The following is a 24765-nucleotide window of genomic DNA, read 5'->3' on the forward strand; positions in this document are numbered from 1 at the left end:
ATTTGTTTACTCGCCGACCAACTGTTGGCATCGTACATCGAGTGGTGTTGCCACTAATGGAGGGATGACCCAGCACATCATCCATAATATAAAACCACAGAAAGTTTCCAGTAATAATATCGGTATAAAATGTATTTTATAACATCCTCGTTTTGGTAGACGCCGTCAAACGTTCAGCCCAAATGCTCCAGGAGACCTAAAACTTTAAAATTAAACTACATTTGATAGCGCAATCAGGATCAGTGTGCTCACTGGTTCTTGATTTGTTGCTTGTCATAAGAAAAGCCAAACTGCAGGAAAGTGTCTTCATAGGATCAAATGAATCTTTTAGGATTTACAAAATTTATCTCAGACAATAAAATCGTATTCCAGTAAAAAAATTGAAAATTATTTTTTGTACTTTTGTCAATTAAATAAAAGTAGAAATCACAGATTCTTTATCACATTTTATATAACATTCCAACTTTTTCAGGATTGTGGTTGTAAATAAAATTGATCATCTCTCTCTCCTTCTCTGACCTCTCCAGCCGTGGTGTGTGAGTTGATGGATATCTTGCAGGACCCTCCTCCATGGCAGTACACAGTAGTGGTCATCTCTTGTCTAATCAGCAGGGCGGCGATCTCCTCCTGAGAGGGCACATACTCCCTGGCCTTCGTCTTCTTCAGGGACTCACCAATAAAGTGGGCATACTTCTCAATCTCAGTGCCAGGGTAGCGCTCTCTAACCCTGAGAGATTATTCACAGAAACAGATAAAAAAAAAAAGTAGCTTTTGTTACCAGAAATGAAATGAGAATGTTAATTAGACCATTACTGGGTTCCAAGTAGGGCTGAATGAATCATTCCATTTGCTATGATAATGCAATATTACCAAACAGACACATTACGGATTTCCATGTTGCCAGATATCTTTAGGATACTCTCAGAAACAAAATTACAAAAACGCTGCCTTATGGGGCAGTGCCTTTTAAATAGGATTTTTAAAATACGATTTTTTAAAAATAATAATGTAAGTGTATTATGTTTTGTTGTTGTGTGTGAGCCTATGTCTGATGACAAAGAATTTTTTTAACCCTGTGGGATAGACAATAAAGTTTATTAAATTGAATTGAATTTAATTGAATTGAATTTAATTTAATTGAAAGGTACAATTTTGTATCTTACAGGTGCACATTGATACTTTCAAGGTACAATTTTGCACCTTTATTGTACACTTTTGTTCCTTTAAGGTGATATTTGGTACAGTTGTACTTTTTAGTTATTAATATTTACCTTAAAAGGTACAAATGTGGACCTTTTGAAAAGCTACCACCCCAGTGACAGGTGTTGTACCTTTATTTCAGAGTGTGTGTATAATAACTTAGTCATATTTTGTAGTCTTATAACTAGGGTTTGGTACCAAAACCCAGTGCCATTATAGCACCGGTACCTTTGTAACCGGTATGTATCAAATCAGCTTATGAATTTTGGTGCCTAATTTCGGTGCCACTGGTGCTGCGACAAGGACGTAAGAAGCATCAAAGGTGCATCAAAGGCACACATGTCATAGCGATGTCAGGCGTTTGTTCTTGTTGCTTAGGGAACGACGCAGGCAACGCACGCAGTAGCTACAGCGCATTCGGTGAGCGAGAGCGACTTTTTTCAGATCAACACGCATGATCATGTTAATCAAATTTGCTTAAACTAAGTGTTTTAAAGCATATTTTAAAAGCAAGGATTCGGGCACAGCAACATGTGCACTTGCTCTCTCTGACGGTGACGGTGCTGCACGCATTAGCCTAGTTCCCCACATTTGTCAGAGGTTGACACCCAAATTGACACAGGTAATCGCGATTTTAACACTTTTAATATAGAAAGTGCTCGGCAATGCAGAGACCATTATTAATCAGAAATCTAGTGTACATAGTTTTACATTAGGAAATGCAGTCTTGAATTTACAAACAGTCGGCAAGTACCAAAGAACAAATATAACACATTGATCAAATGTTGTTTTCAGTCATGCTAATGTACGTCATATTCAAGTCATTTAGTTTTGCCTTCATTTTTTATTTCCGTCAAATGTTCAAACTAAATATATTAATGCTATTCAAATATATAAAATATGACTTGATGTTTACGTTAAACTTTAATTATATTGTTCTATTAAAATTATATTTTTCAAGATTGTCAAAAAAAATTTTTTTTCTAGTGTCATCCACCATAATTTTGTGGCTTAAAAGTATTGGTTCAGGCACTGTTTTGTCACCGGTACCGTTTTAAAAGTATCGATTTAGCACCGGTATCGAAATAAACCCAAACAATACCCAACCCTACTTAAAACACACGCATCAGGGAACTTTTAAATGTGCAAGGTAATGAAATTATTAACAAATGTACATTTTCTTTTACTTGGACTTTTTTTTTTTTAATAGCTCAAGTAAACGGTGTCACCTAGAAGCAAGGGTTGCCAGGTCCAAGATAGATTTTCCAGCCCAGTGACAATTCAACAGGCTCAACAGGAATAAACAGCAGCAACTTTTTTTCTCATGTCCAATCAAAGTCATTTGCTGCATTCCCACAAAGGGAAAGGTTTAACATTTACAGTATAAAAATACAGTATACGTGTTAAAGTACTGACTGACTTTCCGCACACCAAACAACAATACCTTTCTCAGATGTGGGCATAACTGAAGTTTTGAACATTTAATATGTGACTTGTCATCAGATGGCTTTACTTACACAGTTGCAGTGGTCTTTGGGTTGCCAGGTACGAATTCCAGAATCAATACCCATTAAGAATATCCCACTTTAAATAAAAGTAAAAGTGCAAAAAAAGCAACCCACAACTTTATATTTTTTCCCACAGCAGCATTTTAAAAGAGCCCAATAATGTGGGAAAACCGCAACCCTGGCAACACTGTGTAGAGGAGCTACACGTATTGCTTTTTTTAAATGAAGGAAAAGAAAATGTACATACAACACAACAGTAAACGTTACAGTTTACTTCTTTCTATTTTTGTTTTCTGAAATAAATTATTACTATTGTAAAGTAGTGAAGTGATAGTATTTGTTAATTATGTTTAACCTCAGCATAATATAGCTTTGCACAAACTGTCAAGCGGTTTGATTAAATTTAGGTGACTACTGTAATTGTGTAAACAAAATATTCTAAATGATAAAACTGAAACTAAAAACTGAAAGCATAATTATGAATTAGAATTATGTACAAAATACAATAATATTCTGTGTGGCCAAGTGTGAAATATTGAACTCAATAAAATAGATATTAATTATACAGCAAATTAATATTGTGTTGGCTATTCTATATACCTACTTTTAAAAGATAAAGAAGATGGTATATTAAATCGCAGTTGCAATATTGGTCAAAAATATCACAATCAGATTATTTCCTAAAATCGCTCAGCCCTTCTCTGTTACCTCTTCAGGTGGAATCGAAGGTAACGCAGGATGGCGCGGCTGGGCAGGAAGGTGCAGCTCATGCAGGTGAGCAGGTGCCAGTGTGCGCGGTTTGCAGGGCTGTTTGGCTGGGGCACGTGATTGGTCTGCTTGATCAGCTGACAGTAAACCTCGTCTCTCAGTGGCCGCAGGTCATGGCAGGTCTGCAGGATGCCCTGGATGATGGCGACAGGGTCTGAAACGATCTCCATCTCCTGAAGAGAGTTGAAGATCTTCACTGCTTCATCCTGGAGGCTTCCGTAGCCCTTTTCCTTTCGCACTATAGAAAAAAGAAGACAGATATCTGTTGGTAAGATGATTTTCATGAAACGAGAGGGATAAATTAAGAAATTAAATTAAAATAATTACAATTTGTAATGTTTTTGAAAGCACTCAAGCTCACCAAGTGTGTTTTTATTTAATTGTCAATTTGTACAACAGTCTAATATTATTCTTATTCATATATATCTGTGATCTAAACTCTTGTGTCTACCCAGTCATTACACTGGTTTACATTGTTCTTTTTTTGTTTTATTAATGCTAATTTGATGATCAAAACATATTCATATTATTGTCAGTGTTGAGATTTTATTTTGCTTCTCCTTTGTGATATTTTTGAAAATGTTTTAGATACATTTTATATTTTAAAATAGTAAAAGTTTTCATTAAACTGATCGAAAAATAATAAGACAGGGTCGAGGCGGTGGCGCAGTAGGTAGTGATGTCGCCTTACAGCGAGAAGGTTGCTGGTTAAAGCCTCGACTGGGTCAGTTGGTGTTTCTGTGTGGAGTTTGTCTGTTCTCTCCGCGTTCGCGTGGGTTTCCTCCAGGTGCTTCGGTTTCCCCCACAATCCAAAGACATGTGGTACTTGTAAATTGGGTAGGCTAAATTGTCCGTAGTGTATGAGTGTGAATGGGTTGCAACTGGAAGGGCATCAGCTGCGTAAAACATATGGTGGATAAGTTGGCGGATCATTCCGCTGTGGCGACCCCGGATTACTAAATGAACTAAGCTGAAAAGAAAATGAATGAATGAATGAAAATGAAAGACTTTTAAAATGCAGTATTTCCATTTCAAATAGATGCTTTGTCTTAATATTCTTGTTTTATAGCTTGTAAATTCAAATTATATTTAACACATTACTGTTTTTACTTTAAAAGCACCATTAATTTGAAATTCTTTTAAAATTCACACCCCCAGCACATGTAGCAGCATTAAAGTCCAAAGACATGCTGTATAGGTGAACTAAATAAACTAAATTGGTCGTAGTGTATGTGTGAATGAGTGTGTATGGATATTTCCCAGTACTGGGTTGCAGCTGAAAGGGCGTTCGCTGTGGTAAACATATGCTGGATAAGTTGGTGGTTCATTCTTCTGTGGCGACCCCTGATGAAAAAAGGGACTAAGCCGAAGGAAATTGAATGAATGTGATGATATTGTTTTGAACAGGTGCACTCTCTTCAGGTGTTCAAACCCCACCCCCCCAGCTCGCTTCCAGGGTGCAAGAGAAGTCTCCTTTCTCTCACTCCAGCCTCATCGCGGGATCCAGGGAGGAAGGTAAGAGACAATCTTTTATTTTCAGCTCTTTTTCGGTGAGCACTCCCCTCCAGAGCTGGCACGTCTGTGAACACTCCGTTGATGCCATTAGCGCGGGCTCTATCAGCCTGGTTAGCGCTACCCAGCCCGACACGGTGGCTCATTCGGACGGTCAGTCAATTTTTCAAAAACCTTTCCTTTGTTTCTCATTTGTGAGGGATTTAGCCAATCAGAGATACTCACGGCTGTCGCTGACCTCTCCATAGGGCAGTGGCAGAAGAGGCGAGTGCAAGGGATGCTGGGTGTATCTCAGGATAGGGTTTCTTCTATACATTTGTTCCACAGCTTCAGAATTAACACTGTTTTCCTACACAAAATCACAAAAATGTCAAGTTCGAGTTTTATTCTTGATTGCAAAGACTAAACATATGTGTTTAAGCTGAATTACCTTGATGTCTCTGATGAGCTGCTGGGTGGGCGTTTCAATGGGCACCTTGTTGTCAATGACACCCTGAATGGCAGAAACCCAGCGCATGGCCTCATTCAGCAGCTTGGTGTACAGACGATATGAATGTTTACGTCCGTGAACTATGATGTTCCAGTAACCTGCAGTCGAACCACACATCAGCATGGACATGTTACTGTATGTTCAATGAAAGAAACAATTGCATAATGTATTCTCATGGTTATAGTACTGCATTCACTCATTTATTTACACATATTGTACTTATTTGTTTTTTTTAATGTTGGATGAATACTTATACTTGATTAAATACCTGTATGTAATTACATCTGTAATTAACTTCTATAATTACATTTGTAAATACTCTGCTGACCATTACCAACACCTTAACCCACCCTTAAACCTACCCACACCACCAAACCTGTCCATAACCCAACCCCTTTCCCAACTCAAGAGCACCACTGTCATGGTCCTGACCTGACAGTCTTGTCTGTCCTGTCAGTGTTTAATGCTTGCTTGTTTGTCCTGTGCTTATTTACACTGCTAAGTCTTAATTTGAGTTGGCCATGTGCTCCTCTTGTCTTTCCACCTTGCTTTCAGTTACCCCGCCCTCATATTTAGGCCTTGTTATCCTGATTGTTTTCACCTGTCTCTCGTGTGCTTTGTTCTATATAATGGGCTGTGTGTTCTCATTTCTTGGCTGGTTCGTTCCATGTGAGCTTGTCTTGTATCCTTGCCTTGCATTTGTACTAAGCTTTTGGTTTTGCCTGTTCTAGTTCGCTTGTCTATTTATTGTTTGCTTGCAGCTATTACTTTCTTTCGTTGTTTCTAGTGTTTACTTAATTTTGTGTTCTAATCTTTATTTTACTTTTACCCTTAGAGCCATTGTTCCATTTTCCTGTCAGTCTCAGTCTTCTTAGTAGATAATTATTAGTAGTTGTTTGATTTGTTTAATTACTCTCTTTAAGATTCTAGAAGTCTTTATTTCAGTTTTGTTTTATCAGATTGCTAAAGTCTGTCTTTCTGTCTTCTAGTATTTAGATTTTTATTTTATTTCAGTTTTAGTTTATTTTATTGTATATTATTACTGTCTGTTTGTCCTGTCTTGTGTCTTAGAATTTTTCCAGTTCTATTCCGTGTCCTGACCTCCCTGGTAAGACAGTCTGGAGTCTGCTCCAGGATCTAGATCTGGTTTTGACCACTGTTGCTCCTACTCCTGGCTGGCTGTTCATTTTAGTACCATCTTGTCACTACCACTGGCTTTCTTGTGTTGTTGCCATTACCGTTTGGACCAGGGGTCTCAAACTCGGGGGCACTTTTGATCATTTTGAAAGGGCACTTTCTACGCAAAACTAAAAAGGGCATGTGCTCTGTCTGCACAGGTTGAGCCCTATGTGTGCACGTGCCTGCCCTGCATCTTATATATATTATAGGTAGATACAGACGGGTACAGACTGATGTGACTGGAGTGGGGTGGGGGTGTTTTATTTATACATATATACGTCTTTTTTTTAGGTGAGGGAATGGAAGTTTTGAGTGAATTCCCCCACTTTTTTCCCTAGGACTTCAATAAGTCAAAGTACAGGTCTAGACTTAATGATGATCATCTTCAAGCCATACTGAGGGTCTCAACTGCTTCCGCTCTAAAGCCAAATGTGATTCAGATTTGTGAGAAGAAGCGCTGTCAAGTCTCTGGCAGCAAGAAGTAGGCAAAAGATGCCATGTTCAGAAGAACTGTTCATAATCTTCACTCAATGTTCTATTAATGTTCAGGACACTTCATGTTCAGAAGAAATAATTAAAACTGTTAATAATGACATTTGAGGACTTTTTTTTGTGAAATCCCTTATGCGGCCCAGCCTCACCCAGACTTTGCCTCCTGCGGCCCCCAGGTAAATTGAGTTTGAGACCCCTGGTTTGGACCTTATCATCCCCCTGTGTGTCTACTTGTGCCTTATTCTGTCAATAAACCCCTTTGTATTGTTCATTGCTGCAACTGGGTCTGTTTTCTTGCATTCAACCGTGACAACCACAAGAGTTCTCAAATACATTATGAACACAGTAAGTACATTGTATTTATTTATTTATTTATTTATTTTATTTTGTAAGTACATAGTAGTTAAGGACACTTAATATAAAGTGGGACCAAATATACTGTATGTTAGGGAGAAATATTAAATACAATTTTAATAAAGCAGAAAAATCAAGAGAATCGAAAATAAATATAATTTAGTTTAAATTTAGTAAATTATAATATATTTTGCAACTTCTCATTTGAATTTAAATGTTTTATCTTTCTAGTCCTAAAGATGTTAAGTGATCACACTCTTATTTTAATGATTATAATTGTTTAATAAAATAACTGTTTAGTTTTTTTAAATAAATAATGTTTAAAATCACTATACTCTATAGTCTATATTCAATGATATACTGTTTATTATATTGTATATGTAATGTATACATACAGTACTGTAAACCATATACCATACATCTTGTAACAGACTTAATAAGTAGCCATACCAGTCTCTTTAAACTTCTTCTCCTCAGGTTGGACCACAGAGCACAGGCTGTTTAGAACCAGAGTCCCCATCTTGGATGCATTGCGTTCAGAAGACTTGTAGTAGTCCAGAGAATTATGCGTCAAGACAAACCAGCGCTTTTTCAGTTTAAGAGCAGAACTCTTGGCTCCCGCCTTCATCTCCTTGTGGAGCCATCCTGTGTCACAAAAGCAACATTTACAGCATCTAAAATATACACACAATCATATTGAGTTCAATCTAAATGCTCATATGGGAATCTTTCAGAACTAAATCAAACACAGTTTACATTTAGGTTTGGTTTCTAAAAGTTTCAAACTTGAAGATGACTGTCACACCTCTGACCAGGAACTCTTGTCCATCGCTCTTCGAGTCTCCTTTGGGTTTTTGCAGCAGGCTGATCCAGTGATGCATCTCTTCTGGCAGGTCTGAGTTACAGTGGATCACACGATTGGCTGTGATGATGACAAAGGAGTTGGGCCTGATTGGAGGAAAACAGTGTTAGCATCACAAAAAATGGTTATATTTAGGGTTTGGGCAGTAACCATAACAGTTGGGCAGTCTATCCTTACCACTGTTTGCATATTACTGTCCGTATTAGCAGAAGTGAGAGACTCAGGGCCCTATCATACACCCTGCGCAGTGTGGCGCAAGATGCTGCGCAATAGTCTTTTGGTAGTTTCAGCTTGGCGCAAGAGTCGTTTTGAGGCGTTGCGCTACGCTGTTTAAATAGCAAATGCATTAGCGCTCATTTGTGCGCCCATAGGCGTTCTGGTCTAAAAAGGAAGGCGTTCTGAGGCGGACCGCTGGTGCGTTGCTATTTTGAGAAACTATAATAGATTTTTCATTAGACCAAAACTAACCCGGTCTAAACTCCGGCCCAGAGTTGCGCCTCGCTTACGCACTGCTTAATACGCACAAGAGAGCAATAGGCAAATATCTTTACATATGAAAAAATGTAAATATTAAGGATATATATATATATTGGATATAATAAGAACAGATATAGAATATAAATATAAAGGATTAAAATATTACAAAACATTTTCTAGCCTATATAAATATGAAAAACCACTGCTTTTATGTCTTCTTTATCTTGGGAGGCTTTTTCAGTTCATTCATAACAATTTGCTTTTGTATAATGTTATTATTATTAGCAGTATTATTTAATATATCCATATTTATATTTGTTTTATTAAAACAAGCTTAGATTTGCCCACCTGTCAGGTTGTAGACCATATGGGGCACATCATGTGTTTTAGGATATAACTCAGGTTTTTGAGCACATTTTGCTATTATTATTCATTTATTCGTTTGCTGGAAATTAGAACTGAATTTAGAAATAGTTTTGAAACGAATATTTGCGCTTAAACAAAAGTATTTATTTATAGACTAATTGATTTCTGTGCGTAAAGGTTTCCCTATTCAAGAGCGAAAGTGAAAGTGATCCATTATCTCTCATTCTCACGCAGTAGATGCTCTGTTTAACAGTTTTCTGTTAAAAAAAAACTGTTAACTGTTTGCTTGTGAAATGCTCTTTTTTTCCACTTAGACTTACTTTGCGTCCTGTAAATAGTTAATGCGCTCTTGGCGTGACGCAGCTGACTCTTAAAGGGAATGGGAGATGAGACTCTAATTGGTTTATTCTCAAAACACACCTATAACTCATTAAGAAAATTAACTCAACCCATTTAGGCCATGCGCCGCGGCTCAAGGCAGATTTCCTTAAATTGGCAAAAAACGCATCCTGACACGCCCTGAAAGCATTTGCGCCCTGCGTTTTGCGCTCTGCACATGGACCGTCAAAATAAAGCCCTCAGTTTTGAATTTTGCATATATCTTACAAGTTAATCTTGTCATAGTTTTGAAGCACACTAGCTTATATTTAGATAACCCAAGGGCTAGTATATTCATTCATTCATTTTCCTTCGGCTTAGTCCCTTTATTCATAAGCGGTCACCACAGCGGAATGACCCGCCAATTTATCCAGTATATGTTTTGCACAGCAGATGCCCTTCCAGCTGCTACCCAGTTCTCAAACCTGGGGGACTGTGGGACCAGTGACCTTCTTGCTGTGAGGGGACAGTGCTAACCACTGAGCCACCGTGTCGCTCAAGGTTAGCATAGTAAAATTGTATTCCCTGGGGACTGTATTCTTTTTATTCAATCATTTTCTGCATTTGGCATCTTCTCACACTCACCGGTCAGGATTGTCTGAAGCACAAACCGAATCGATCAATCCAACATCCAGTGTGCCCTGAGGGAAGGAGAGCAGAACCAGCTGTCAACAGGTGTTTTAATAATAAGAGAGCATGAGATATCAGAACACTGACCACAGCGTTCTTTGGGTTGGCCTGCTCATGGGACATCTCCAGCAGCTGCTCTGGGGAGGCATTGTGGACCCGACTCAACATGGTGAACCAGCCGCTAAGAAAAAAAAAGGAGCAGAAGAAAGATCGGAGATTAAGGAGAGACATTTGGTGCAGTTACAAAAAAATAACAATGATAAGCTCTGGACTTTTTTACTCTTTATTGATTTAGGAGCCAATCACACAGCAGTAATGTGCAACAATGGGAATCAAGTGGGAAGAAGTGTGTTGACATTAGAGATGTACCAAATGTTTCACTATAATGAATTTATCAGCCGAAAATAGGTCATGCCATTTAACAGACCCTCTAATTTTTGAGGCTTCAGTCATTGATTGGGTACTCTCTTAAATCTGGAAGTATTAACAACTAATATAGAAATGAATATCGTTATCGCTCTTTATGGAAACTAATAATCTATCTAACTAAAGGTGTCAGTATACCTGGCATCCTCTGGAGACTCAGCAAACACCTGGTACGTTCTCTCATCGGTCACAATATTCAGAGCATTCTCCTTCTCATGATTATCCACTATCTCCCTGAAAACAGAGGAAGAAATTTTGGGTAAAAAAAAAAAAAAAAAAAGTAGCATTAAATCAGTTGCATGCAACAATTAGAAAAAGTGTCTTTATGTCATAGGGGTTGTTTACACCTGGTCACTTCATGTGATTTTTCTGATGGTAAAAAGGGCAGGTTTAAATGCCCTCCGAAACCCATTTGAGTTGGATAGGAATCAAACCATTTTCATTCTATTTTTGACCAGACATTAACCATTAAATAATACATTTAAATGTTAAATTAATATCAAATGGCAGAATTAACTACAGAGATGCAACACACTACCTGAAGCAGCTTATCTCTGTGAATGGAGAGGAAAAATAACATAAAAATACAGCATTTTATTAGTTTCCAAAGTAAACTCTTTACATTTCTGTTTATCTGTACGACCAAAATTTATTTTTCATTTAGGCTGTAATGACAGTTATCGCAAAACGCACCTTACTGACAGTGTTTTGTGCTGATGTTGTACTGGAACACGAGTGAAGTATAAAAACCTCCTGTAGCCTACATACACTCTTAGAAATAAAGGAATGAGAGCGGTCACTGGGGTGGTACCTTTTCAAAAGGTACACATTTGCACTTAAAATGTATATATTGGTACCTCAAAGGTGTATATTAATACCTAAAATTTTCAAGAGGTACGCATTTGTACTTTTTATGTACTAGTACAATGGTGGGAAAACTCGGTCCTGGAGGTCCGGTGTCCTGCATAGTTTAGCTTCATCTCTAATCAAACACACCTGAACATGCCAATCAGTGTCTTCAAGATCACTAGAAATCTATAAGCAGGTGTGTTTGATCAGAGTTAGAGCTAAACTGTGCAGGACACCGGTCCTCCAGGACGAGTGTGCCCACCCCTGTACTAGTATGTACTCTTGAGGAATAAATAAGGACCCTTTAGTTACTAACATGTACCTTTTGAATACCACCCCAGAGATAGCTCTCATACCTTTATTTTTGAGAGTGTATGAAATCCTTTGTATGTTGAATACAGGGTTCCCACGCTTTTATGAACAGGAAATTCAAGAACTTTCAAAGACATTTTAATGCACCATTAATTTCAAATCAAGCACCTTTGTAATTTATACCCCAGCATATGTAGCACCATAAAGCCCTGACTGTATTTAACATTTCACTTACACTTAATATTTATGTCAAAAAATGTTGACTGATTTAAAAAGTCATGTTCTAAGGACTTTTTTTGAAATTTGTTTTTATTCAACACTAGTAATGTTCAAATGCTGTTTCTGAAATATCGATAAAATGTGCATTATTTGTCAGTGTTTTTGTACAAGATTTACATTTAATAATATTTCAGTTTTATAGTTAACAATCGAGTACAATTGTTTAAATAAAACCTTAAACAAACTTGATTTAAAATTTGATTTAGGCATATTAAAGGACCTATGTTTGTTTTTAAGCAGGCCTGGAATCCATATGCCTGATATGCAAGTACTTATAAGAAGCATGGGAACCCTGTAAATAATATATAAAGCTTTTGTTTCAGTAAATAATAATGATAATTATATACAATGATGTGTCTTGAGTTTATTTAGGCGTAGTTAGTATTTATTTGATGCTTTAGTTGATGTAACCTAGGTAAATTTGAATAAAGCACTGGATTTAAAGATTGGAATTATATCCATTTAGTGGAGAAATATTTATGTGAAAATGTAAATAGAAGAGATTTCACAAATCAGATAACCGATCAGAGAAAACATATCAAGTGACCCGGTGTGAACAGGCCTATACATTTGACTAATATAACCTTAAAGCTATTTTCTCTCAAATTCTTTTCTCTGAAATGTACTTGGCTGCACGAATGTCGATTGTTCCTTTCAGCTTCTCCTCGCTGTCATTCTCGAAGTACATGAGCTTGGAGTCGCGCAGAACGAACCAGCGCATCTTCCAGTTTCTGCGGGAGAGAGTGGACAGACCGCCGCCCTTCTTGTACAGCCAGCCTGACTTCAACGACTCCTGTTTAGAGCGAAACCACATGAAGGTTTCGTCTTTAAGGACACACCAACGCCTCCGCCATGGGATCATCAACCCAGCTGTGATTGAGATAGAAAAGAGAGATGATTTAAACTTTTATACAGTCAATAACAACATTGAAACAACTATAAAGCAGATATACAGCATGTAATAATGTATCAACTGCCATTTTTAATGTCGATCAACAGCTTATAAAAGCTTTGACTTCCTAGGATTTCAATGAAAGTCTATAGACAGATAAAGGCCTATTTTTGCTGGAAAAGCATAAGTGATTAGACATTTGCATGCTCATAAGAAATACTTTTTTTTATCCTATGACACATGAAATGAATGCTTTTATAATGTAGCAGATAATGCTAAAACATGTATTATGTCAATTTGAAAACAGATTCAGAGAAAACAGAATTATTCAAACTAAAGTCTCACATAGTCACATATAACCTCTAGTCTCAAAAACAGGCCAACAATGTGAACTTATCATCTCTGTCATCAAGTTTCAGAGAATTCCAGAATGGTGCAAATATTTATATTGCTAAGATCAGATGCTTTCTTAACTGCTGCTTTCTCAACACCATCACTTAATTTACTTTAAATAGCGCAAATCAAAATTTGCATCTTAATGTCCAGATGTTTATTATCACTATATTATTGCACAGGTGGGGCGACACGGTGGTTAGCACTGTTGCCTCAAAGCAAGAAGGTCGCTGGTTAGAGTCCCGGCCAGGCCAGTGTGCATTTCTGTGTGAAGCTTGCATGTTCTTCCCGTGTTCGCGTGGGTTTCTTCCGATTGTTCCAGTTTCCCCCCAGTCCAAAGACATGCGGTATAGGTGAATTGAATAAACTAAATTGGCCGCAGTGTATGTGTGTGAATGTGAGAGTCTATGGATGTTTCCCAGTACTGGGTTGCAGCTGGAAAAGAATTCCGCGGTGGCAACTACTGATAAATAATGGACTAAGCCGAAGGAAAATCAATAAACGAATATTGCACAGATATTTCAAAATGTTTATTTCTAAGCAAAAAGATGTCTATGTGAGTACATTAAGGAATTAAACCATCAAGGTATGAGCATTTGCTGGCTGCAGTTCACTTAATGGCCACTGGTGTCACTAATAACAAGGGTTTCTAAATTGTATATATGATGATGTGAAGGGGTTTCTTCACCCAAAAATGAAAAAAAAAAGTTTATTAACACTCAAGTAGTTCTGAACTTTTCTGAATTTCTTTTTTCAGTTGAGCATAAATAAAACAGATATGAAGAATGTTGGAAAAAGCAGTCCTTGACATCCCTAGTTGGGACAAAAATGTGTATGGAAATCAATAGCGTTTTTCCCACCATTCTTCAGAATATCTTCTTTTGTGTTCAACAGAAGAAAGAAACTCAAACTAATGGAGGATGAGTAACTGATGACAGATTTTTCATTTTGGTTGAATTATTATTGTATGACATCTTACCCTTCATGTAAAGGTAACTGTGGAAGTATGGAGGTCCGTTCCCATTCAAGATGTTGACTTTTCCATTGGACACCTCTTCATCTGTGTCCACGTACCCATCATGCTCATCATCGCTCTCAGCATACTGATACAGACAAGGACATAGTGAATGCTCAGAAATAAAAACAATGCTATATATTATAGCTGTACATAAAAAGTATTTTGCTCCTGAAAAACATAATTTAGATTAACTTAGCAGTTATATTGGAAACACTTCTGAGCCAACTCTATCTATTGGAAAGGGGAAAATTCAAAACTGTTGTCAAAATAACATTTTTCAAACTAGCAATTGCATGGGTCTCAAACTCGATTCCCGGAGGGCTGCAGCTCTGCACAGTTTTGCTCCAACCCTGTTCAAACACAGCTGAAGAAGTTGAAGAGTTGTCTAGAACGCCTTGATTATTTGGATCAGGTGTTTTTGATCAGGGCTGGAGCAAAACTGTGCAGAGTTTCGGCCCTTCGGGAATTGAGTTTGAGACCTATGATTTACAGTATACAAGTTATATTTTAACTGCAGCCACAGTGATGCAATGACTAGACCAAATAGTGATTGGCTGTTTAACTTAGAAGGCGGTAGACTTGCATTAATACTGTAAACCCACACTTGAATAGCCATATTGCATGATACAGTCTCTCTTTACCCTATTTATACCACATTATGTGTTTCTTGTTATGAATTTACTCTGACAGTTAGGTTTGTTTAGGTAGTTGTAAACACATATTGATGTGCTTTAAATTATTGCAGACATAACCAAGGCAATGCAACACTGTAACAGATTAGGTGTGACCGGATTCACATACTTCCCTACTATTTAGTATGTGAAAACCAGTACGCAAGCCTAGTAGTATGTCTAAATTTATAGCATTTAAAAACAGTTGGTAAGAACTACTATTTCTGAGGAGATTTTGAAGATTTTTGAAGCATCCAATGGACCATTTAAAGACCATAGAAGAGAGATTTATGGGATTAAAGCAATGCAGTAGACCAGGGGTCACCAATCTCAGTCCTAGGAGGTCAGTGTCCAGAGTTTAGCTCCAGCTTGCCTCAACACACCTGCTTGGAAGTTTCAAGTATACCTAGCAAGACCTAGATTAGCTAGTTCAGGTGTGTTTAATTAGGGTTGGAGCTAAACTCTGCAGGACACCTGCCCTCCAGAACAACTTTAAATGAATTATGGAGTACACAGATAGGTCATGTGGTAATATCAAATGATGGATGTACATTTGAATTTCATTTAAACTACTCACATTCATATGCTGCATCCGAAATCTCCTGCTACCCAGTAGGTACTACATTTGAATGTGAATTTACTACACGACTGTTAGAAAAGCACGTTCTGTATAGTATGAGTGTGAGTAGCATGAATGGAACTCGAGAGTACTACATCCACCACTTGTTATAATCACGTAACCTACCTGAGTCAGCTGCGTTGCTTCATTCCCATTCATGAATTCTCTTGTGTGGCATCATGGGATAGCGTATCGTCCATTGGATGTGCACTTCAGAATCTTGCCGAAAGTAGTAGGTACTTCTCGCATACTGTTTTTCAAATTCTATGAATTTGGACATACTATTCGGCTCACATACTGTTTTTTTTAACAAACTATATAGTATGGAAGTATTAGATTTCGGAGGCAGCAATACAGGAACAGGGTTGCCCAATCCTATTCCTGGAGATCTACTTACTAGCTGAGTAGGTACTGCATTTTAATTTAAGTTTACTTCACGACTGTTAGATAAGTATGTTCTATAGCAGGGGTGCCCAACTCTGTTCCTGGAGATCTTTCTTCCAGCAGAATTCAGCTCCAACCCTGTTAAGAAACAACTTACCAACTAATTCAGATCTGAAGGAGTTCTTGGTAATTACAGAAAGGTGTGTTTAATCAAGAACTCTGCAGAAAGAAAGATCTCCAGGAACAGGGTTTGGCACTCCTGCTATAGAACATACATATCTACCTGTCGTGAAGTAAACTTAAATTAAATTGCAGTACCTACTCAGCTAGTTTGCGAATTCGCAAGCAGCTTTTAAGCCAAAAGTGCAAACAATCTTATAAGTTTGAAAATTCACATATTACGTCCACCTTAAGCTTTAAGAATGATTGTTGTCAGACCCATAGTCTTTGTGTAACGTACTGAATCTGAGCTGCGGTTGTAGGATTCCTGGCTTGCGTTGGTGCAGGTGGACTTGCGTGCATGTTCTCCGTCCGTCGCTGCAATGCTGCTCTGCCCATCCTCCAGATCATCTTGGTCGTAGTCCGACTCTCCATCCCCTGGTACACTGTAGATGGGTTCCTCAGTGTCCGGCAGAGACTCTGCTGCCGTCAGCCTGCTGGTGCGGTCCACATCCTCACCCTCCTTTTTCCCATCCACCTCTTTATCTGTTTTAGCCTCCTCAGGCTTGCCCTCTTCCTTTTTGGTTTCGCCAGGAAGAGGAGGAGGTGGAGGAGGAGAAGGTGGAGGAGGAGCTCCAGGTGGAACGTTGGGTGCTGATGGAGCCACCGTGCCCTCAGCGAATGCAGCAGGAGGAGGCGGTAAAGTGGCTAAGATCTCCTGATCCACTGGACCTTCTGCTGGCGGAGGGAACTCTGGAAGTGGTATGCACTCTTCCTCTGCGTGAAAGCCTTCGTCTACCTCTTCCTCAGTGGCTGTTGCCGATCTGGAAGCAGCTTGTTTAGGATCCCCAGGGATGACTTCAGGGCCTCCAGTGTCAAGGAGTTCAAGGAATTCAGTGGCCACACGAGATGCTGCTTTTTTCTGTCGCAGGACCTCGGCATCACGGCGCAAGCGGAGTTCCTGTTTGGAGCTCTCACAAAGCGTGGACACACTGTCTTCTCTTTTCTTCTGCAGAATCTCAATCTCTCGCTCCAAACGCAAGATTTCCTCCATCTGGCGGGTATCCTCCTCAACAGTGCGTGGAGACTAAAGGATGCCAGGTTTGAGGGAAGAAATAGAAACACTGTTTAGAGAAAAATAACCGTATAAACATCTTGACAACACCTGTCTGCAACTCTGAAAGGATTTTAAACTCAATGTCTATGCGCTTGAAAAGAAGTCTATAGAATGACAGGTTGTGTCTATATATACAGTGTATCCATCTATATGAAATAAATGAAATAATGAAAATGAAATAAATTTATCAAAGAATTATTTTTGTGTGTTAGAAATTTACATATAAAAGAGAATTCAGTGTGACAGCAAAATTACAGTATAATGAATTTGTTCAAGCTTAGCTAAGAGCTGCACGATTCTGGCTAAAATAAGAAATGCGTTTTTTTTTGCTTAAAATAAAGATCACGATTTTCTCACGATCCTGTAGATGTAAAATAAAGGTTAATATGAGTCGCAATTATAATTGTTTTTTCTCAAACATATGGTAAAACAACAATAACATTATGTGTAGGTTTACTTGTTTTTTATAAATAATTCTATTGTACTTATAATAATACTGATGTTGAATTATGTTTTTGATATATGCTTGCAATCTGTCATTGACAACATTATTAGACCCTTTTATTCACTGGTAAAAATCAACATTATATAGGCTAGAGTAGTTTTACTGACATTAAACATTTATTTTCATGCACAACTGTGTGTTTGCTATGAAAGAAAAAAAATTCAAATGCTTGTCGCAATCATAACTCTAAAATGCGATATGATTATTTAAATCAGTGGTCCCCAACCCCCGGGCCGCGGATCAAACAGTACCGAGCCGCACAAGAATTAATTATCTTTAAGTTGGCAGACTTTGCATTTAAAGCCAACCTGGATTTGTGGGGACGGCGCGTGAACAGAAGCATACTGGACTTGCATGATATGTGTGTGTGCAGGCGCTCAAGGGCTGTTTGGAAAAGTCTTGAAGGTAAACAAACAACGGCTTATCATAAGCATCTAATCGTTAATTATTTACACGGTTGGCATTAAGATGAACATATAAATGTTATCTGCCTAATTTCTAGCACCTAAATGTGTCTGGAAAAATATTCAAAAGCTTTTATTCTCATAAACCGCACGGACGTGAATGCGTCTAACTGTTCTGGTTGGCTAAAGCAGATGTCTCACGTCAGTACGTTCTAGACGTGTACGCGCTCTTTCCGACAATCTTCCTTCTGCGTTTACACAGCGCAGCATTCCGGCAAATTACCGGTAATGTTTCAACTTCTCTTTCCAGAAAATAGCTAGAACGAATTTACCAGTATTTTTAAAAAGGCCCTGTTCACACATACACACCTTTCCGGAAAATTACCGGTAATTTTCCGGAAAGGTGTGTATGTGTAAAAGGAGCTTTTGTCTGAAATTATCCCCAGATGGGACCATCTCGTTGCAAAGAAACAAGCTCAGGGCTCCCACTCATTTAGCGTTACGGACAGTTTTTGATGTTTTAATATGTTATATTGTTGGAGCGATGTGTTAATAAAGTTATTACTTCCTAATGTTATAATAGCATTGTAATGTTGGAGCAATGTGCTAATAAAGTTCCATGAGTACACAGTGGATTCATTTTATTATTATTATTATTATTATTTCAACCCCCCGGTCTGTAGTAAAATTGTCAAGCGTTGACCGGTCCGCAGTTAGAAAAAGGTTGGGGACCACTGATTTAAATGGTGTGCACGCTTTCGGTTTCATTTTCACTGCTAAGTACTGTATATACTTCGCGCCCGGCTCTCAAATGATCACTCTGTGCCACAAACTGAATATTATTTACAACTTTATTACCTGTTATTCACAACCTATGTAAGTATGCAAGTAGGGTGTGCCCACCCTCTCTGTGGTAACAGCTCATGGTCAGCAGTTCACGTCACGTGTGATTTCCCGACCGCGAATACAGCATTATATGAGGATAAAAATGACAATATTAGGTGAATTGTATCTTATCAATACAGTATGTGACTCTTTTAACACCATTTGGAGGTGTCCATGTCACTGAGCCACGTATGTGAAACAATGAAAAGACTCGTGCAGCCGCCTTTGCTTCTCTCCTGAACTTGAAAATATGATTGGCAGAATCATAGAAATGCTGGATTAAGATTGTCTAGGGGGATGAATTGAGATCTTTTTCCATTAATCGTGCAGCTCTAGCTTAGGTGAACAAATATATCGCATATTTAGTTTCAAAGTTTGAAGAAAGCTGAGACAAACTTAAAAAATGATGATCACTTGCTAAATCTACTTTGAAAAAATAACACCTTACCAAACAGAACACTAATTACATACAGTAATGGTGACTTCAAGGTTATTTTGCCTTAAAATACATAAACAGCTGGCATGCATGGAATTTAAAGGGCACCTATTTTACTCCTTTTAAAAATTTTGTCTTTTGTGTCTCCAGAATGTGCCTGTAAATTTTCAGCTCAAAATACCCATCAGATTATTTATTATACCTTTGTGTATATTGGAAATTTGAGCTGTTATGACTGATGTAGCTATATTTGTTACCTGTGCCTTTCATGGACATGAGCTGGTTCTCCCAGCCACAGTTCCGACGTGCATGTCAGAGCTAAAGAGATTTCTCACTATTGCTATGATGGGTGTAGCTCCTCCTGCTGTGTCTCGTATATAAGTAGCACAGTGACAGACAACAATGAAGCAATCTACTTTACTGCATTAAGAACTTTCCCAATGGTTATTTGATGTATTTGATTTGAGTTAATTCAAGCCTTTCTGCAAAGATGAGTCACACAAAATGTAGTTATAGAATTCACACACACACACACACACACACACACACACACACACACACACACACACACACACACACACACACACACACACACACGCACGCACGCACGCACGCACGCACACACACACACACACACACACACACACACACACACACACACGGGCGTTTAGCTTTGCACAGTTTTAGCATGGCAAATGTGACAGGATACATGTTTATGTCCACTGCTGTATGGATATCCGTTATGTTCATGTACAAAATAAACCTGATTTAAGTCCATGAACCGGGATTGAATCGTCTTCTTTTATAATTGTAATGACAAGCAGCAGTGGTGATGAATTACAGCAATTTTACTGTCTTTATTACAAACATGCACTGTTTTAGAAACATTTTAAACTTGTAAAACTCATTCTTGAGGTGCTGCTGAACACAGAGAGCTGAACAGATCTTTTAATCCCGGTTGCTTTGCACATGTCCTGTCTTGTACATATAATTATAAGAGTTACTATGGAGACATGTTAAAGCACGGCTGTCAATCAATTTGGGGATCCTATTCTAACAAAAAGACACTTATAGTGTTTCTATCACTCCAATAAGACTGCGGACACACTGTACCTACACACAGTTCTGTCCAAACAGCTTCCTAATGACGATTTTCATCATAGGTGCCCTTTAAAAGAAACATTAAAATCACTTACCTCAGCCTCGTCTTCCTCTTCATTTTTCTTTTCACGATCTCCCTCTGTTTTCTTCTCCTGCTCCTCTTTCTTTTTCCTTTCCTCCTCCTCTCTCTTCTTCTTCTCGTCTCGTAGTTTACGGCAGACTCCTCTTGCCACTTGCCCTCTCCTGTGCTTCTGAAGGACCAGCGCAGCAGAGCGTTTCCGCTGAAACCTCCGTCGATAGAGATGAGTGCGGTAGTTCTTCTGGATGGTCACAATGCTCTCCAGAGCCTTCTTAAAGTCCTTTCTGTAATGAGTGTCATGTCATTGTCAGCCAATAGGTAAATATTAAGCATTTACACATATAATAGAAAGGGTCTGTAATCATAAGTTGTGTTTTCATAAATTCCTTGGTATACTGTGCATCTGCTAGTGTAAAACTAAAGATTTTATTCTTTTAAACACTGCCTAGTGCAAATTAGGATGTGTGACGGCTCATACAGAAATCTGATATAAGCTAATTTGTGCAAATCACACACAGTATATGATATTCAAGTTTGGATTTTTAAAAATATTATGCCATTTATTCAACCTATATGTTAACATATTGGAACCATTATTGGCGACACGGAGGCACAGTGGGTCTCAGCTCTCCTCACAGCAAGAAGGTCGCTGGTTTGAGCCTCGGCAGGATTTCCTCTGGGTGCTCTGGTTTCCCCCAGAAGTCCAAAGACATGCACTATAGGTGAATTGAATAAGCTAAATTGTTCGTAGTGTATGTGTGTGAATGAGTGGGTACGGATGTTTCTCAGTGACGGGTTGCAACTGGAGGGGCATCCGCTGGATAAGTTGGCAAATCATTAAAAAGGGATTAAAAAGGGACTAAGCCGAAAAGAAAATGAATGAATGAATGAATGAAATGTGCATGTGTGTATATAATAAAAATAAATACATTAAAATAATAATAATAAAAAACACCATATTATTTCCAAACACTTGCAATTTTTATCTATAAATTTATAAAGTGATCGAAAGGAGACCACACTTTTTAAAAATTCTCTGCTTCACATCTGATCACAAGTTTTTCATCATTATTATTAATGAAAGCGTGTTCTGAAGCACCAAATAGCATCTTATAATGATTTCTGAACGGTCAGGTGACACTGAAGTAATTTACACTGAGCAATGACTCTCAAAATGACAGTATTTTGATCAAATAAATGCTGCCTTTGTGAACATAAGAGACGTCTTTCAAAAATATATATTTTTTTATATAATTCTTTGTATAAAACTATAATCTGAGCATAACTTTAGTGAAATCAAAATGTGATATAGCATGACAAGATGGCTAAATGAACATATAGACAAATCAGAAACTGCTTTGAAGAGCCACGTTACAATAAAATCCATTCATTCATTTTCCTTTTACTCAGCCCCTTATTTATCAGAGGTAGCCACAGGGGAATGAACCGCTAACCATTCTGGCATATGTTTTACACAGTGGATGACCTTCCAGCCGCAAACCAGCACTGGGAAACACCCATACACTCTCGCATTTACACACACTCATACACTACGGCCAATTTAGTTCATCCAATTTACATACAGTGCATGTCTTTGGACTGTGGGGGGCACTGGAGCACCCGGAGGAAACCCACACAAACACAAGTATAAAATGTAAATTCCACACAGAAACACCAACTGGCCCAGCAGGGACTCGAACTGGTGACCTTCATGCTGCGAACCGACAGTGCTAACCACTGAGCTATAGTACCTCATCGCATTAAAAACCAAATTCTAAGAAACTTATTTAAAGAGCCCATATTATGGGTTTTTGAAAATTCCCCTCCATGTAGTGTGTAACACAGCTCTAAGTGAAGTGAAGTATCCAGCTAAGGCTTAAATCTGTAAGAATACAGTGTTTAAAACTGTTGATTCATCTATAAAAGAGTCGAATCATAGTGCTTCAAACGAGTCGCCTTGATACCGACTCATTAGGTGTTTCGCCATGACGTACGAACGAAACAAAGTTTTTCACGTGCACGCGCAAACCCGGGAGATTTCAAACCTGAGGCCCCGCCCTCTGATGCAGAAACCCACACACACACACACCCACAAACACACGCACACCCACAAACACACGCACACAAACATGCCGGTCGATTGAAGTCACACTGCAGATGGATATATTGAGTCTCTACCCAAAGATGAAACATCAGCATTATAACCAAGCAGTTGGAAACTTCTGGAAGCTACATGCTACAAAGAATACTTCATCTGAGTTTGTTAAAGGAAGGATCAGTAAAGAGTAACTGATGGACGTCAGGATGGGTTTCTTCCTACATTTCTCAAGTGTAAGTACGTGCGGTTAAAGTTGTTGCCTCGTTTACTCTAGCTTGCAAATGTATTTAGTTGTGATTTGTTACTTGTAACCGCGTGTACTGTATCAGGTTAACTGGATATATTATCTTATCGCGTGCAAAGTCACGTTAAAAACGCGACGCGTGCTGCTTGTTTATGGAGCTCCGTGCTAGAGTTCTGCTCCCGCGATTTATTCGGAAATGTATTCCCGCGCCGCAGAAATCTGGCGCGGGGAGAGAGAGAGAAAGAGAGAGCGAGAGAGAGAGCGAACGAACGAACGAGCTTTGTGTACTTTGTGCTGTGTGTGTGTTTTTATACAGACACCTTGGCTGTCTGGACTGTATACTGGGTGATATTTGGTTGTGTTCTCCGCTCTAGCGGGACCGGGCGCGGCGGGCAGAAAACGGAGCGGGTTCTCAGGCTAAAACCTGGCGGGTGCGGGCTGAAGCGGGAGCGTTGTCATCCGGAGGTGTGTGTGTGTTTTTGTGTGTGTGTGGTATGGCGAGTACACGACTGTCTCCTTCGTTCGGTTATCCGTGGCACTATCCACTCGCCATAGTGTGGCAGCTAAAGTCCACGCCTACACTATCGAGCGTGTATGAACTGTGATTACTTTTTAAATTGCTGATTAGCTATTGGGCATTTCCCTCTCTGACTGAAGGCAGTCGACCAATCGCGACAGACTGTCATCGGTCCAATCAGCGCAGATTAGCTCCGCGCTAAGGAGGGGTTTGGGAACAAATGAATCACTGGACGATTCATACAGGAGTCGCTGGGATAATTAGGTAAAAATAAATGCAGATTATAAGACCATGAAAGTGTTTTTTGACCTTGCATGCATATTAGACTGTTGTTGGAGACCCTTACAACCAAGACATGACCTTATTTCATGTATAATATGGGCTCTTTAATAAAACTTTTCTGCAAATGTAAACTACATTATTATGTGCAAAACACAGGAAATTCACACACCTTGCAATATATCTTAGAAGGTATGCTCGTATGATCAGGCCAGCTTTGCTTCGCACTTCATCTCTCTGCTTCTCCAGCTTCTGTTCCAGGGTTTCCTTTAGGAAAACCTAAGTGTTCAAAGATTATCACAGCTTAGTGTCATCAAAACAATGTAAGAGCACTTGTTTACTTTTACCTCAAAGATTGAAAAGTTGCCTTTGATTAAGAACAGATATAAAGAAACATGCATTTACCTTGGTTTTCCCAAACTGCCACTCTTTCTTGGTCTTGTCGTGGATTGTCAGCAAATCCGTGCTCTTCTTTTTGTCATCTCCATTGGAAGCCACAGCTGCTTTTTCCTTCTCCTTTAGAATTATCTTATACCTGATGCACACAACCACAAAAGTCTCGCAAACCTCAGCCAATGAAAACCTCACGCAGTTTTTACAAAACACCATTTTTGAAGAAAACATTACATATTTATGTAGTTTGATGTTGAAAATATTATATAATGAAAAAATATAAGAAGTCACTAAACTTATTTAAAAGTTTTTTCTTTTTTACTGAAATTTACACTTACCGGCCACTTTATTAGGTACACCTGTCTTAACAACTGCTTGTTAAGCAAATTTCTAATCAGCCAATCACATGGCAGCAACTCAATGCACTTAGGGTTTTAGACATGCTCAAGACGGTCTGTTGCAGTTCAAACCGACCATCAGAATGGGGAA

The 24765-nt window shown here is 38.6% G+C and overlaps 1 protein-coding gene and 1 long non-coding RNA gene across 4 annotated transcripts in view; one reads left to right on the forward strand and one right to left on the reverse strand.

Moving 5' to 3' along the window:
* The window catches only part of myo10l1 (myosin X, like 1), a 153922-nt gene that overhangs the window by 15112 nt on the left and 114045 nt on the right, over positions 1 to 24765 (reverse strand). For all 3 annotated transcript variants that reach the window (XM_073953718.1, XM_073953717.1, XM_001924006.9), the window contains 15 exons: positions 24289 to 24418; positions 24056 to 24162; positions 20762 to 21029; positions 16520 to 17305; positions 14347 to 14470; positions 12709 to 12952; positions 10781 to 10876; positions 10304 to 10397; positions 10172 to 10227; positions 8309 to 8451; positions 7954 to 8148; positions 5419 to 5576; positions 5214 to 5337; positions 3417 to 3714; positions 520 to 727 (listed from right to left, as the gene is read on the reverse strand). In XM_073953718.1, the coding sequence (XP_073809819.1) occupies positions 520 to 727; positions 3417 to 3714; positions 5214 to 5337; positions 5419 to 5576; positions 7954 to 8148; positions 8309 to 8451; positions 10172 to 10227; positions 10304 to 10397; positions 10781 to 10876; positions 12709 to 12952; positions 14347 to 14470; positions 16520 to 17305; positions 20762 to 21029; positions 24056 to 24162; positions 24289 to 24418 (3031 nt within the window). The remainder of the gene's footprint in view (positions 1 to 519; positions 728 to 3416; positions 3715 to 5213; positions 5338 to 5418; positions 5577 to 7953; positions 8149 to 8308; positions 8452 to 10171; positions 10228 to 10303; positions 10398 to 10780; positions 10877 to 12708; positions 12953 to 14346; positions 14471 to 16519; positions 17306 to 20761; positions 21030 to 24055; positions 24163 to 24288; positions 24419 to 24765) is intronic.
* On the forward strand, positions 1033 to 4193 carry LOC141386192 (uncharacterized). Its single transcript, XR_012407677.1, has 3 exons — positions 1033 to 1855; positions 1944 to 2473; positions 2583 to 4193. It is a non-coding gene; the product is annotated as an uncharacterized lncRNA (long non-coding RNA).

The sequence above is a fragment of the Danio rerio genome, chromosome 6, assembly GCF_049306965.1.
Source record: "Danio rerio strain Tuebingen ecotype United States chromosome 6, GRCz12tu, whole genome shotgun sequence".
NCBI classification, from domain to species: domain Eukaryota; kingdom Metazoa; phylum Chordata; class Actinopteri; order Cypriniformes; family Danionidae; genus Danio; species Danio rerio.